Source organism: Heptranchias perlo, chromosome 13 (genome assembly GCF_035084215.1).
Source record: "Heptranchias perlo isolate sHepPer1 chromosome 13, sHepPer1.hap1, whole genome shotgun sequence".
NCBI lineage: Eukaryota > Metazoa > Chordata > Chondrichthyes > Hexanchiformes > Hexanchidae > Heptranchias > Heptranchias perlo.
In genome coordinates, this window is record NC_090337.1 from 6570764 (window position 1) to 6585870 (window position 15107).

Genomic DNA, 15107 nt, shown 5'->3' on the forward strand with positions numbered 1-15107 from the left:
AAGAGAGGGAGAGGGGGGAGAAGAGAGGGAGAGGGGGAGTCACAGGGAGAGAGGGGAGAGAAGAGAGTCACAGGGAGAGAGAAGAGAGTCACAGGGAGAGAGAAGAGAGTCACAGGGAGAGAGAAGGGGGGGAGAGGGAGAGAGAAGGGGGGGAGGGGGAGAGAGAAGGGGGGGAGGGGGGAGAGAGAAGGGGGGGAGGGGGAGAGAGAAGGGGGGGGAGGGGGAGAGAGAAGGGGGGGAGGGGGAGAGAGAAGGGGGGGAGGGGGAGAGAGAAGGGGGGGAGGGGGAGAGAGAAGGGGGGGAGGGGGAGAGAGAAGGGGGGGAGGAGAGAGAGGGGGGAGGGGGAGAGAGGAGGGGGGGGAGGAGAGAGAGGGGGGGGGGGAAGAGAGAGAGGGGGGGGGGAAGAGAGAGAGGGGGGGGGGAAGAGAGAGAGGGGGGGGGGAAGAGAGAGAGGGGGGGGGAAGAGAGAGAGGGGGGGGGAAGAGAGAGAGGGGGGGGGAAGAGAGAGAGGGGGGGGGAAGAGAGAGAGGGGGGGGAAGAGAGAGAGGGGGGAGGAGAGAGAGAGAGAGAGAGGGGGGGAGGGGAGAGAGAGAGAGAGGGGGGGGAGGGGAGAGAGAGAGGGGGGGGAGGGGAGAGAGGGGGGGGAGGGGAGAGAGAGAGGGGGGGGGAGGGGAGAGAGGGGGGGGAGGGGAGAGAGAGAGGGGGGGGGAGGGGAGAGAGAGAGAGAGGGGGGGGAGGGGAGAGAGGGGGGGGGAGGGGAGAGAGAGAGAGAGGGGGGGGGAGGGGAGAGAGGGGGGGGGAGGGGAGAGAGAGAGAGAGGGGGGGAGGGGAGAGAGAGAGAGAGGGGGGGAGGGGAGAGAGAGAGAGAGGGGGGGGAGGGGGGAGAGAGAGAGAGGGGGGGAGGGGAGAGAGAGAGGGGGGGGAGGGGAGAGAGAGAGGGGGGGGGAGGGGAGAGAGGGGGGGGAGGGGAGAGAGAGAGGGGGGGGAGGGGAGAGAGGGGGGGGAGGGGAGAGAGAGAGGGGGGGGGAGGGGAGAGAGAGAGAGAGGGGGGGGGGAGGGGAGAGAGGGGGGGGAGGGGAGAGAGAGAGAGAGGGGGGGGGAGGGGAGAGAGGGGGGGGGAGGGGAGAGAGAGAGAGAGGGGGGGAGGGGAGAGAGAGAGAGAGGGGGGGAGGGGAGAGAGAGAGAGAGGGGGGGAGGGGAGAGAGAGAGAGAGGGGGGGGGAGGGGAGAGAGAGAGAGGGGGGGAGGGGAGAGAGAGATACAGACAGGGAAGAGGGGAGGGGGAAGAGGGAGAGAGAAATAAAGACAGCAAGCGAGACAGGCAGACAGAAGGAGACGGGATGTGAAATAGGGGAGGGTAGACACAGGAAGATAAAGGGGAGATGAGAGAGATACACAGGCAGGAGAGACCCAGGAAGAGAGAGAGAGTCTGAGGGATAGAAAGAAAGGAGAGTGAGAGGGGAAAAGATTGAGAAACAAAGTGAGAGAGGAGGAGGATCCCAAGCTCAGGCCGGATACAGAAGAAAGCGGGGAGCCCCCGAGCCGGAGAAAGCGATGGACTGAGAGCGGAGCCGGGGAGAGGAGAGCGGAGCCGGGGAGACAGTGTAACCGGCTCAGCAACTCGGATACAACTTGTTACCGACACTGGCCGCTCCCAGGTGGGTCCGGAACTCCGACTCTGCCCCGCTCTCGGGAACACATCCCGTTAATCCTCACCGGGCCGAGGGCTGGGCGGAAGGTTAAACATCTTACATTAAATATAACAAATATACAAAAAGGTCACAAGTGTTAATATGTGGTGTTGTGGGGGACAGGCTGGCTGGTGGGGGGTGCAACTAATTATCCATCTTTACCAAACACCCGGAGAGATTTGTGTTGAGTTTTTTTTGGTAGTTTCCTGTCGATGTCACATTCATGGTACAATTTATAATCGATTTAGTTGCTAGAGTTCCTGAATTCCCCATTTCAGGCACCATTGGTGACACTTTTCCAATCCTTGGGCTATCCTAGAACTATGTGACATCAGGTTCCCTGACGTTTAACTGATTTTTTTATATATATAATTCTAACCACGTCTTTCCAATTGTAAGGAATCTTACACCAGGTTATAGTCCAACTGTTGGACTCTAACCTGGTGTTGTAAGATTCCTTACATTTGTCCACCCCAGTCCATCACCGGCATCTCCACATCATTTCCAATTCTAGCACTCGTCTGTGTGTGTGTGTGTTTTAAAGGTGTACGGTTCCCCTTCCCTGGGTTTGTTTTAAACTGGCCCACACTAAGTTTTTGAATGGTCCAGTCTGTCTCGGGTTGCCAACCCTCCAGGCTTGTCCAGGAGTCTCCAAGAATTAAAGATTAATCTCCAGGAAACTGCTGGGAGCAAACTGGGAGAAAAATTTTTTTTTCTTTGAACTCTTGTTTATTCGTGATAAAAAAATATCTAGAGATGGGAGTGAGGGAAAGACTGTTTGACAGTCAAGATTCATCCAATCAGGTAACCAAGGGTGTATCTATTTTCCAATGATGTGGAGATGCCGGTGATGGACTGGGGTGGACAAATGTAAGGAATCTTACAACATCAGGTTATAGTCCAACAATTTTATTTTAAAATCACAAGCTTTCGGAGATTATCTCCTTCGTCAGGTGAGTAGTGAATGAGAGGTTCTCAAATCGCATATCTTATATTAGGCTGGGACACCATCACACCAATCAAAGGTGTCGTTGGTGTTCAGACAGGTTAGCCACGGAAAACAGTAGGTCCCAGTATGCTGAATACACAATGTGTCAAATTACACAGACAGAGAGAAAGAGACCTGAAAGGCAGAGAGAGAGAGAGAGAGAGAATTTCCAGTTGTATTAAAAACATATAACTTTTTTTTCCCTTGCTGGTGGGGTTACGTGTAGTGTGACATAAACCCAAGATCCCGGTTGAGGCCGTCCTCATGGGTGCGGAACTTGGCTATCAATTTCTGCTCGACGATTTTGCTTTGCAAAATCGTCGAGCAGAAATTGATAGCCAAGTTCCGCACCCATGAGCACCCATGAGGACGGCCTCAACTGGGATCTTGGGTTTATGTCGCGCTACATGTAACCCCACCAGCGAATAAGAGTTATCTGTTTTTAATACAACTGGAAATTCATTCTCTCTCTCTCTCTGCCTTTCGGGTCTCTTTCTGTCTGTGTAATTTGACACATTGTGTATTCAGCATACTGGGACCTACTGTTTTCCGTGGCTAACCTGTCTGAACACCAACGACACCTTTGATTGGTGTGATGGTGTCCCAGCCTAATATAAGATATGCGATTTGAGAACCTCTCATTCACTACTCACCTGACGAAGGCGATAATCTCCGAAAGTTTGTGATTTTAAAATAAAATTGTTGGTCTATAACCTGGTGTTGTAAGATTCCTTACATTTTCCAATGGGCATAGGTAGGTGGGGCATCGTGAGGATTGATGTGTCGGGCAACCAATGGTGGGAGTGGGGCAGTGTGAAGTAGGAGGTCATGTGATGAAACCTCCAGGATTATGTCCAACCAGACTTGGCAACGCTAAGTTTGTTAGAATATGCTGTGTAGCCAGTGACTGGTTTCCCATTTCCTCCTGATCTCCCTCGACCAAATGTGAAACTTTGGGACAGATGTAGCCTGCCTGTAAACATCCAATCACCTTGCAATATTTTTACTTTTAAATGTTGGGTTTGGTCCTGGGAGAACGTTAACCAGAGATTCTGAAGGGGGAGGGGAGGGAGGGCAGTGTTCAATTGTCTGTATTAAATCAAATTATCTATTAATTGTGTTTCTATTCCAATGCTCTCCTGGCCAGCCTCCCATCTTCCACCCTCTGTAAACTTGAGCTCATCCAAAACTCTGCTGTCTGTATCCTCACTTGCATCAAATCCCGTTTGCCCATCACCCCCGGTGCACGCTGACCTACATTGGCTCCCGGTCCTGGAACGCCTTGATTTTAAAATTCCCACCTTTGTGTTCAAATCCCTCCATGGCCCTTGCCCCCTCCCTATCTCTCTAACCTCCTCCAGCCCTACAACCCTCTGAGATCTCTGCGCTCCTCTAATTCTGGCCTCTTGCACGTCCCTGATTTTAATCATTCCGCCATTGGCGGCCGTGCCTTCAGCCGCCTAGGCCCTAAGGTCTGGAATTCCCTCCCTAAACCTCTCTGCCCCTCTCTCCTCCTTTAAGATGCCTCTTAAAATCTGCCTCTTTGACCAAGCTTTTGGTCACCTGCCCTAATATCACCTTATGTGGCTCCGTGTCAAATTTTGTCTGATAATGGTCCTGCGAAGCGCCTTGGGATGTTTTACTACGTTAAAGGCGCTATATAAATGCAAGTTGTTGTATCAATCACGCCACTTGAACTTTTGTATTATTAAGAAACCCAAGTGAAGGGCCAAGGCCCGTGGTTTTCTTGATGCCGTCAAGGTTGAAGATTAGTAAAAGAGAAGACACGACAAAGTCTGGAAGTAGTTTCTGGAGTGACACCAAGCTTGGGCTTTTGAAAGGCTGTAGGACCAAGGGAAGACAGAGGGAGGTGAGGAATTCGACTGGGTTGAGGCCCTGGGGGAGAAAGAGGTCAAGAGGGCAACAATGACGCTTGATTACAATGTGTTTCTGGGGGAGGGGGGGGGGTGGAATTTGTGCAGGATGTTACATAGAATTTACAGCACAGAATCAGGCCATTCGGTGCAACTGGTCTATGTTGGTGTTTATGGACCACATGAGCCTTCTCCCTCCCTACTTCAACTCACCCTATTAAATTCAATGTTGAATTTCAATCTTGGGAATTTGGAAATGGAAGTGGTTCGGTGTCAAATTTTTGTCTGATTTACACTCCTGTGAAGCACCTTTTGGACGTTTTACTATGTTAAAGACGCTATATAAATGAAAATGTTGTGTATCAGTGCTGCCAACAGCTGTCCAAGCTGTCTTAGACCAAGCGAGTAGTAAAGAGAAACCTGGTGATATATTGTGTTGTGGGAGGTGAACCAGCATCGGTTTTATGTGACGCCATATCCCTCCTATCCAAACATAGCAATCATCTTTATTACATTTGACTGGCTTCCAATCTCTCCCACTGAGCTCGGGGCACCAGCTGAATCAGAGTAAAATATCAAGATTTTTTTGTCACGTTGATGTTAACTAAATATTACGAGGCCAGTGAGTCAGGGGTTGTAATTCAATCTTGTGTTTCCTCTGATATTCATCAATTGCTTGGCCTCCGTTCTCACCGTTTATGACGTCACCTGAACCATTCAATTGGATTAATATCGTGTAACTGTCCCGGCTGACAGCCCTCCAGCTGCAAACTGTAAATTACATTATTTCTGTCTTTTTCAATCTTCTCCTCCTGCTCTCAAGCAGTTAAGTGCTCTGGGGCAGGGCTCCCCGGGGCGGGGGTGGGGCAGGGCTCCCCGGGGCGGGGGTGGGGCAGGGCTCCCCGGGGCGGGGGTGGGGCAGGGCTCCCCGGGGCGGGGGTGGGGCAGGGCTCCCCCGGGGGTTGGGATCTTAAATCTGTGTCCTCTGGTTACCAACCCTTCTGCCAGTGGAAACAGTTTCTCCCTATCTACCCTATCAAAACCTTTCATAATTTTTGAATACCTCTGTTAAATCTCTCCTTAACCTTTTCTGCTTTAAGGAGAACAATCCCAGTCTCTCCGCATAACTGAAGTCCCTCATCCCTGGGACCATTCTAGTAAATCTCCTCTGCACCCTCTCTAAGGCCTTGACATCCTTCCTGAAGTGTGGTGCCCAGAATTGGACACAATACTCCAGCTGAGGCCAAACCAGTGTTTTATAAAGGTTTAGCATAACTTCCTTGCTTTTGTACTCTATGCCTCTTTATAAAGCCACGGGTCCTGTGTGCTTTAACAGCCTTCTCAACTTGATCTGCTACATAAATCGTGGTGTTGCGTATTTTGGGAATCTCCCTGGCACTGAGAGTGAATGTTCATAGAATCTTGCAGCACAGAAGGTGGCCATTCGGCCCATCGTGCCTGAACTAGCTCTTTGAAAGAGTTATCCAATTAGTCTTGTTCCCCTGCTCTTTCCCCGTAGCCCTGCAATTTTCTCCCCTTCAAGTATTTATCCAATTCCCTTTTAAAAGTTACTATTGAATCTGCTTCCACCACCCTTTCAGGCAGTGCATTCCAGATCATAACTCACCGCGTTAAAAAAAAATTCTCCTTATTTCCCCGCTGGCTCTTTTGCCAATTACCTTAAATCTGTGTCCTCTGGTTACCGACCCTCCTGCCACTGGAAACAGTTTCTCCTTCTTTACTCTCTCAAAACCCTTCATGATTTTGAGCGCCTCTATTAAATCTGCCCTTTAACCTTCTCTGCTCTAAGGAGAACAATCCAGAGTCTCCACATGACTGATGTGATTTTTTTTTGTCCAATTCTAAAATCTCCAGCCTCTTGAGTAAAAGATTGAAGTACTGAATTATCACCAAGGTTTCCTTTCAATGCTCTTCAGTGACCCTTGGAAGAAGCTGATGCACTGTTGGAGGGATTGTGAACCTGTCATGGGTCCTGATGTATGGGCTGCCATGTGTTGGCAGTGTTCAGGCTAATTCACTACCTGGACAGCTGAGTGCTAATTGAAGATTTTATGGGACCCTCTTGATGTTTTGACCAGGCAATAGTCCCGCTGTGAAAATAAGATGTCTCTTCGAAATGGAAGATGAAAATGACCATATTCTTGCCTTGGGACAGGCCCAGACCAGAGTGATTGATATCTGGCCTAACAAACAAAATGGATCTGCAGCATTGGTCAACCTTAACTTCTTCATTCAGTGTCCTAACCGTAGCCACGATCTCTGGACCATCAGGAGCTTGTGTGTCAGCCGTGGCTCAGTCGGTGAGCAATCTCACCTCTGGGTCAGAAGGACATGGGTTCAAGTCCCCACTCCAGAGACATGAGCACAAAAATCTAGGCTGACCCTCCCAGTACAGTACTTGAGGGAGTGCTGCACTGTCGGAGGTGCCGTCTTTCGGATGAGACGTTAAACTGAGGCCCCGTCTGCCCTCGCAGGTGGACGTAAAAGATCCCACTGCACTATTTCAACGAAGAGCAGGGGAGTTCTCCCCAGTGTCCTGGGCCAATATTTATCCCTCAATCAACATCATTTTTTAAAAAAAAACAGATTATCTGGTCATTATCCCATTGCTGTTTGTGGGATCTTGCTGTGCGCAAATTGGCTGCCAAGTTTCCTACATTGCAAAAGTGACTATACTTCATTGGCTGTAAAGCACTTTGGGACGTCCTGAGTTTGCATTATATAAATGCAAGTTTGTTCTTTCAAAACTAGGCTTCACAAGGAAAGCGCGATTGACTGCAATGCTCCCTTTCTGTCACATGCACGTCAGGCAAGTGCTCAACAGGTTTTCCTGGATCACACGGTTAATGAGTGCATGTTGGTGCCTGTCTTTTTTTAAAAAATTCTCAATTAACTATTCCCAGGATTGACTTGTGATGGCTTTTTTAAAAGTGCTGTTTAGGGGCCCAACTGCTTGTGCTCCTGGGCAGTATCTTCAACATTTAAGGGCTGGGGAATTAATTGGGAAAAATTTCACAATGGTATCAACTCGTGAGTTCCCTTAGACCCACTTTTCTTTTCTGTGGCCCCCTCCCCCCCCCCACCTCTGTGGTTTATTTCCTGTAGCTCCCGGCCTCCTGTCTTTTCTTCCTCCAGTTCCATCTTCCCCCAATCCTTATCAGTATGTCTCCATGAATTAGCGTGATCTGTATTCTTCGAGAGAAAAAAGGAAGGTGGGGGGGGGGGGAAATGGAGAGTGAGTGCTGGGAGAGGAAGGGGGAGGGCTAGGGGAGATAGTGTGTTTGTGTTTGAGGGAGGGGGGGAAAGATTGCCTGTGAATGTTGGGGGGAGTGAGAGCGAGGATGGACCCTGGTGCATGGGTCTCCAGGGATGCTATGGTGCCTTGGTTACCCTGAATCCTCAAATTTTAAAAATCAGGAAATAAAAAGCTGTGATCAGTAAAAGTGACCAAGAAGCTGTCGGATTGTCGTTGAAAACCCCAACTGGTCACTAATGTCCTTTAGCGAAGGAAACCTGCCGTCCTTACCCGGTCTGGGCCTATACGTGACTCCAGTCCCACACCAATGTGGTTGACTCTGATACCACCCTCTGAAGTGGCCTGGCAAGTCCCTCAGTTGTTGAGGCCTTGCCAGCGATGCCCACGTCCTGTGAATGAATTTTAGAAAACAAAATGTTAACAATCCTTAATGGTATTGTCTGAATTCCAGTATGTATTAATTTAGTAACTGAAGCAAGTTCCTAATTTAATGCCAGTGTTGTTGATCCACTGGCTATTCAAAGTCTTGCCAAGCTTCCTGTGCAGCTGTGCAGAGACCTCATTCAAGGCTAATGGGTTGAAAGTAAAGCCATTAGTTTCATATTTACAATTGACCCCTTTCTCCTAACCAATAATTGCATGGAAAAGAGTGCTCCTGATTTCGAAGTACACGTGCCAGCCGGTGGGTAATGCTCTCGCCTCTGAGTCAGGAGGTCATGGGTGCTTCAGCTAACTAAACAGTACCTGCTCTAGGAGTGTTTGATGGGACAGTGTAGAGGGAGCTTTACTCTGTATCTAACCTGTGCTGTACCTGCCCTGGGAGTGTTTGATGGGACAGTGTAGAGGGAGCTTTACTCTGTATCTAACCTGTGCTGTACCTGCCCTGGGAGTGTTTGATGGGACAGTGTAGAGGGAGCTTTACTCTGTATCTAACCCGTGCTGTACCTGCCCTGGGAGCGTTTGATGCGACAGTGTAGAGGGAGCTTTACTCTGTATCTAACCTGTGCTGTACCTGCCCTGGGAGTGTTTGATGGGACAGTGTAGAGGGAGCTTTACTCTGTATCTAACCCGTGCTGTACCTGCCCGGGGAGTGTTTGATGGGACAGTGTAGAGGGAGCTTTACTCTGTATCTAACCCGTGCTGTACCTGCCCTGGGAGTGTTTGATGGGACAGTGTAGAGGGAGCTTTACTCTGTATCTAACCCGTGCTGTACCTGCCCTGGGAGTGTTTGATGGGACAGTGCAGAGGGAGCTTTACTCTGTATCTAACCCGTGCTGTACCTGCCCTGGGAGTGTTTGATGGGACAGTGTAGAGGGAGCTTTACTCTGTATCTAACCCGTGCTGTACCTGCCCGGGGAGTGTTTGATGGGACAGTGTAGAGGGAGCTTTACTCTGTATCTAACCCGTGCTGTACCTGCCCTGGGAGTGTTTGATGGGACAGTGTAGAGGGAGCTTTACTCTGTATCTAACCCGTGCTGTACCTGCCCTGGGAGTGTTTGATGCCAACACTTTTTATGCCTAAAATGGAAAGTGTTCCATTCCTCAGCACTGACATCCATCACCTTATCAGCAGAAAATTCACAAACAAAAATTTGGAAATTAAACAACCAAATAGAGTGAGTGGGGGAAGAAAAGATTGTTTTTATCCTGATGGATTTTAATTGTTGAAGAACACACATCCTTGTTGTGATGTAATGCCTGTGAGATTTGGTGTAGAATGAAAGGCATTAATCTAACACGAGCAATTATATCGTCTTTAAAGTTCTGCTTTGTAATGAAAAGTGGCTCTGTTGATTAATTAGACACCTTCCCTGTTAATGTACATGTAACTGATTAATGACAACAGAATTCAGACCGTGGCATATTCTCAAGCCTGACTGAGTATATCAATCATGGCTTGACTCTGGGGAAATAGGAATCTGCTCGTAGTTGTTGGGGATGAGGAGGCACTGTGAAACCCAAAGATCTATCTTAATGGAGTGAAGCTTGCTTAAGATCAGGAGAAGTTGATCATCTCCCTGTCTCTGTGATTTGGGCCTAGCTAATTGGGGGATTAATTAAAACTGTCACTGATACTTTCAGGCAGGACTGGGTTTCTAAGAATGGGAGTGTTTGCGATCCAACTTCAGTGCTCTAGGGGCGACGTACATCCTTGTGAACTTTGTTCTGTTGGTGTTTCTTCCTGCAGAATAAGGCACAATGGAAGGACATCAGATGCTGTATAAATGGACATTCTTCTGGATAGAGAAGTGATTGTGAGGAGGTGGGTCGGGGGTGATGATTTATCGAAGAAGGGATAGGCTTATATAAATATTAGTTGGCGCCATAGAATTCTGCATCTCAAGGCCAAATTGTTTCAACAATCTCAGCCACATTTTGTCTCTGTCTTGTAGAATCTCAATCCCAGTGTCTCTATCTACAATATATTAAAAATCTTACATTTGTGTGCACTTGCTGTCTGCATCACCTGAGTTCCTGCTGCCATATTTTTGTCATACTGTTTTTTGTCAACTTTTCCCCATTTATAAATTCCATGTCCACATTTATGAAAAGATTGACTTTCATTTATATAGCACCTTTCACGATCTCAGGACGTCCCAAAGCGCTTTATAGCCAATTAAGTAGTTTTTGAAGTGTAGAAACTGTTGCAATAATGGGATTTACCTATTTTAAACTCTAGGACCTGCTTCCTCAATGTTCTTGAAGCTGTGTGAGACCCCCACCTTCCCAATGCTCCCAGACGCTGGGAGTTCAGTTCATAGTATTGGTAGCACCTCGACATCCCATCTTAGTATTGCCAGATTCCAGGGCCACCCCCAGTACTGAGACATCAGTGTCCCTGATATCACTACTTTGCATAACACTCCAGTATTTTTTTTAAAAAAGGCACGCACCTCTGGCTCACTGAGCAGTTCCACAGGAGATCTACTAAGGTATTAAAAAGTTACTTCTGTGCCCATATTCCTATCAACTTTTTCCATTGTAGGTACCGATGTCCCCATTTAGAATGGAAACTGCCAATATTAGCAAGATGTTCACAACCTCTACCCAACAGAGGAGCTGCTGTGTTACCAAAGTTGGGGGTATAATTTGTGTAACAAATTTATATTGGCAATTTTCATTGTGTGTGTGTGTGTGTGTGTTTTTCCATTTCCTGTGGCTGGGAAATGCAAGGTGTCAGTGCCCTGATTAAATCGTTCATTGCTTGACAATATTTTTTGGTATATTGTTTCAAACTCCCATCATCACGTAATGCAACATACCTCCCATCTATCCCCTTTGCTCTTTTCATTGAAATGAACCTCTCAGTGGATTGGGCACTGGCTTTTCACCTCTGGGTCCAGGATCCAGATCCAGCTCACACTGATGAAGATCTACCAGCTGCAAGGATCCTGAAGCAAATTGAATTTGGGCGGGGAGGGGGGTCGGGTCATCTGTCCAGTTCCTAATGAGCTTGGGCCCATGACATGCACCTCTCAGTTAAGACCACCATTGTGTGTGAGGAAAAGAGCATGCCCACAGTGGTGCGGTGGGCAGAGCTCCTCTGAGATTGGGTAGAGCAGAGGGAACTTTCCCCTCAGTCTAACCACACCGTACTGAATTGAAATTATTGGATGGGGTACAGAGAAGGTGCTTTGTGGTTGATTCTAGAACTGAAGGGAATGACTTATGAGGAAAGATTGACTCTCCTGGATCTTTTATCTCAGAGAAGACTGAGAGGGGATATGATAGAAGTATTTAAAATTATGAAAGGTTCCGACAAATTGGATTCAAAGTTAAGCTTATCTACTGTGTACAAAATTTAAGCACAAGGGGTCCTATTTACAAATTGAGGACTACAAAAGAAAATAGGAAATGCAGTAGGAACTTTTTTTTTAACTAAAAGGAAGGTAAGTATGTGGAACAGATTAACGGTACAGGCGATGGATCAAGAAACCTTAATGGGTTTCGAGGCAGAACTAGACAGGTTCTTGTCAACAAATGGGATTCAGGGTTATTGGAAATTCACCAACAGAAAACTGTGGCTAGACGGGCTGAAGGTCGTCTCCTGCCTGAAACCGTTACTATGAAGTACTTGGTGTTGACACTTGAGTACCAGAAGTGGGAGCGTGTACTATTCCTCTGTACTAAACTCCCTCACCTTGACCAGCACCAAATCTCTCTCTCATCAATTTAAGAAATAACAAACCTTAAATTTGCTTTGTTCTAGAATGCCTTGGGCTGTTTCAGTCTTTGTCCTGTGGATATTGGCCTGTATTGGTGCAACGGAAACCCTTGGGCACAGTGAATCTGGTGAGCGGACTACAGTATTTTGTTAACTCTTTTGACTGCTGGAGTATATTTAGAGTGTTTGTCTTTGCATTTTGGATCATTTTATTAGTGGGAGATTTCTCCTTTTTCAATATGGCTGAGTCTGGAATTCCCTGTTTTCTTTTTAAAATGGTTTTGACGTAGAATGGCTCAGTGGGTATAGGCACTGTCAAGCAGGATCCTACGCCATCAAGACCAGAAGGTACCAGATTCCATCCTTGGTCCGTTTGGAGTTGGCTCAGCTCCACCATCGTGGTGGTTAGTGCGCGGTAGCTGGCATCAAGGCGAGGGAGGGAAAAAATCAACCCGGATTCCTGCATGCATTAAACTGTAATTAACAATATAATGAAAAAGAAAGACTTGCATTTATATAGCACATTTCACAACCTCAGGATGTCCCACATTTAATTTAACTGCATGATTTTGAATCAGTAGATAATAAAAACAGCAGATTAATATCCCTTTTTAAGTTTATAGACGGTCTATTAATTATTGCAAATTGAGCAGAGGACACCTCATTACAGCTGGAGTCTGGGGAAATTTCCAATTTCTGGTCTACATACTGATTCTACAATACTTTTGCTCTGAATATAAAGTGACATTTTGCAGAGTTTCTCTTTTTTTCTACCACAGAAGGCTTGGCTTTACTCTGTATCTAACCGGTGCTGTACCTGCCCTGGGAGAGTTTGATGGGACAGTGTAGAGGGAGCTTTACTCTGTATCTAACCCGTGCTGTACCTGCCCTGGGAGTGTTTGATGGGACAGTGTAGAGGGAGCTTTACTCTGTATCTAACCCGTGCTGTACCTGCCCTGGGAGTGTTTGATGGGACAGTGTAGAGGGAGCTTTACTCTGTATCTAACCCGTGCTGTACCTGCCCTGGGAGAGTTTGATGGGACAGTGTAGAGGGAGCTTTACTCTGTATCTAACCCATGCTGTACAGGTTAATTAGTAATCTCATAGAAAAGGATCCTCTGGGGAAGAATGATCATAATATGAGAGAATTTCACATTGAGTTTGAGTGTGACATACCTAAGTCTGAAATTAGAGTCTTAAACTTAAATAAAGTCAATTACATAGGTATGAGGGACGAGTCGGCAAAGGTAGATTGGAAAATTAGACTAAAAGGTACAACGGTAGATAAGCAATGGCAAACACTTAATGAAATAATTCAGAATTCTCAACAAATATATATTCCATTAAGATTTTTTAAAAATTCATTCATGGGATGTGGGCGTCGCTGGCGAGGCCGGCATTTATTGCCCATCCCTAATTGCCCTTGAGAAGGTGGTGGTGAGCCGCCTTCTTGAACCGCTGCAGTCCGTGTGGTGAAGGTTCTCCCACAGTGCTGTTAGGAAGGGAGTTCCAGGATTTTGACCCAGTGACGATGAAGGAACGGCGATATATTTCCAAGTCGGGATGGTGTGTGACTTGGAGGGGAACGTGCAGGTGGTGTTGCTCCCATGTGCCTGCTGCCCTTGTCCTTCTAGGTGGTAGAGTTCGCGGGTTTGGGAGGTGCTGTCGAAGAAGCCTTGGCGAGTTGCTGCAGTGCATCCTGTGGATGGTGCACACTGCAGCCACAATGCGCCAGTAGTGAAGGGAGTGAATGTTTAGGGTGGTGGATGGGGTGCCAATCAAGCGGGCTGCTTTGTCCTGGATGGTGTCGCGCTTCTTGAGTGTTGTTGGAGCTGCACTCATCTAGGTAAGTGGAGAGTATTCCATCACACTCCTGACTTGTGCCTTGTAGATGGTGGAAAGGCTTTGGGGAGTCAGGAGGTGAGTCACTTGCTGCAGAATACCCAGCCTCTGACGTGCTCTTGTAGCCACAGTATTTATATGGCTGGTCCAGTTAAGTTTCTGGTCAATGGTGACCCCCAGGATGTTGATGGGGGATTCGGTGATGGTAATGCTGTTGAATGTCAAGGGGAGGTGGTTAGACTCTCTCTTGTTGCAGCTAGTCATTGCCTGGCACTCTGGTGTGAATGTTACTTGCCACTTATCAGCCCAAGCCTGGATGTTGTCCAGGTCTTGCTGCATGCGGGCTCAGACTGCTTCATTATCTAAGGGGTTGCAAATGGAACTGAACACTGTACAATCATCAGCGAACATCTCCATTTCTGACCTCATGATGGAGGAAGCTCATTGATGAAGCACCTGAAGACGGTTGGGCCTAGGACACTGCCCTGAGGAACGCCTGCAGCGATATCCTGGGGCTGAGATGATTGGCCTCCAACAACCACTATCATCTTCCTTTGTGCTGGGTATGACTCCAGCCACTGGATAATTTTCCCCCTGATTCCCATTGACTTCAATTTTACTAGGGCTCCTTGGTGCCACACTCTGTCAAATGCTGTCTTGATGTCAAGGGCAGTCACTCTCCTCTCACCTCACCTCTGGAATTCAGCTATTTTGTCCATGTTTGGACCAAGGCTGTAATGAGGTCTGGAGCTGAGTGGTTCTGGCGGAACCCAAACTGAGCATCGGTGAGCAGGTTATTGGTGAGTAAGTGCCACTTGATAGCACTGTTGATGACACCTTCCATCACTTTGCTGATTGAGAGTAGACTGATGGGGTGGTAAGTGGCCGAATTGGATTTGTCCTGCTTTTTGTGGACAGGACATACCTGGGCAATTTTCCAGTGTTGTAGCTGTACTGGAACAGTTTGGCTAGAGGCGCGGTTAGTTCTGGAGCACAAGTCTTCAGCACTACAGCCGGGATGTTGTCTGGGCCCATGGCCTTTGCAGTATGCAGTGCACTCAACCGTTTCTTGATATCACATAGAGTGGAAAACTCCCCGGGAAAAGAGATCCATCCGTGGCAAATAAAGAAGAGGAGGATACTATTAGTTTAAAAGAAGAAGCTTATAATGTTGCAAAGGATAGTAGTAAGCCTGAGGATGGGGAGAGTTTTAGAAACCAGCAAAGGATGACCAAAAAATTGATAAGGGAGTAAACTAGCAAGAAATATAA

General features: G+C 47.7%; 1 protein-coding gene across 1 annotated transcript in view; it reads left to right on the forward strand.

The window, feature by feature from the left end:
- The first annotated feature begins 1239 nt into the window (after positions 1-1239).
- Positions 1240-15107, forward strand: part of LOC137331239 (interleukin-1 receptor accessory protein-like) — a 49100-nt gene continuing 35232 nt past the window's right edge. Inside the window, exons 1-2 of the mRNA XM_067994886.1 lie at positions 1240-1657; positions 12040-12122. Coding sequence (XP_067850987.1) covers positions 12041-12122 — 82 coding nt within the window. The 5' untranslated portion in view covers positions 1240-1657; position 12040. The remainder of the gene's footprint in view (positions 1658-12039; positions 12123-15107) is intronic.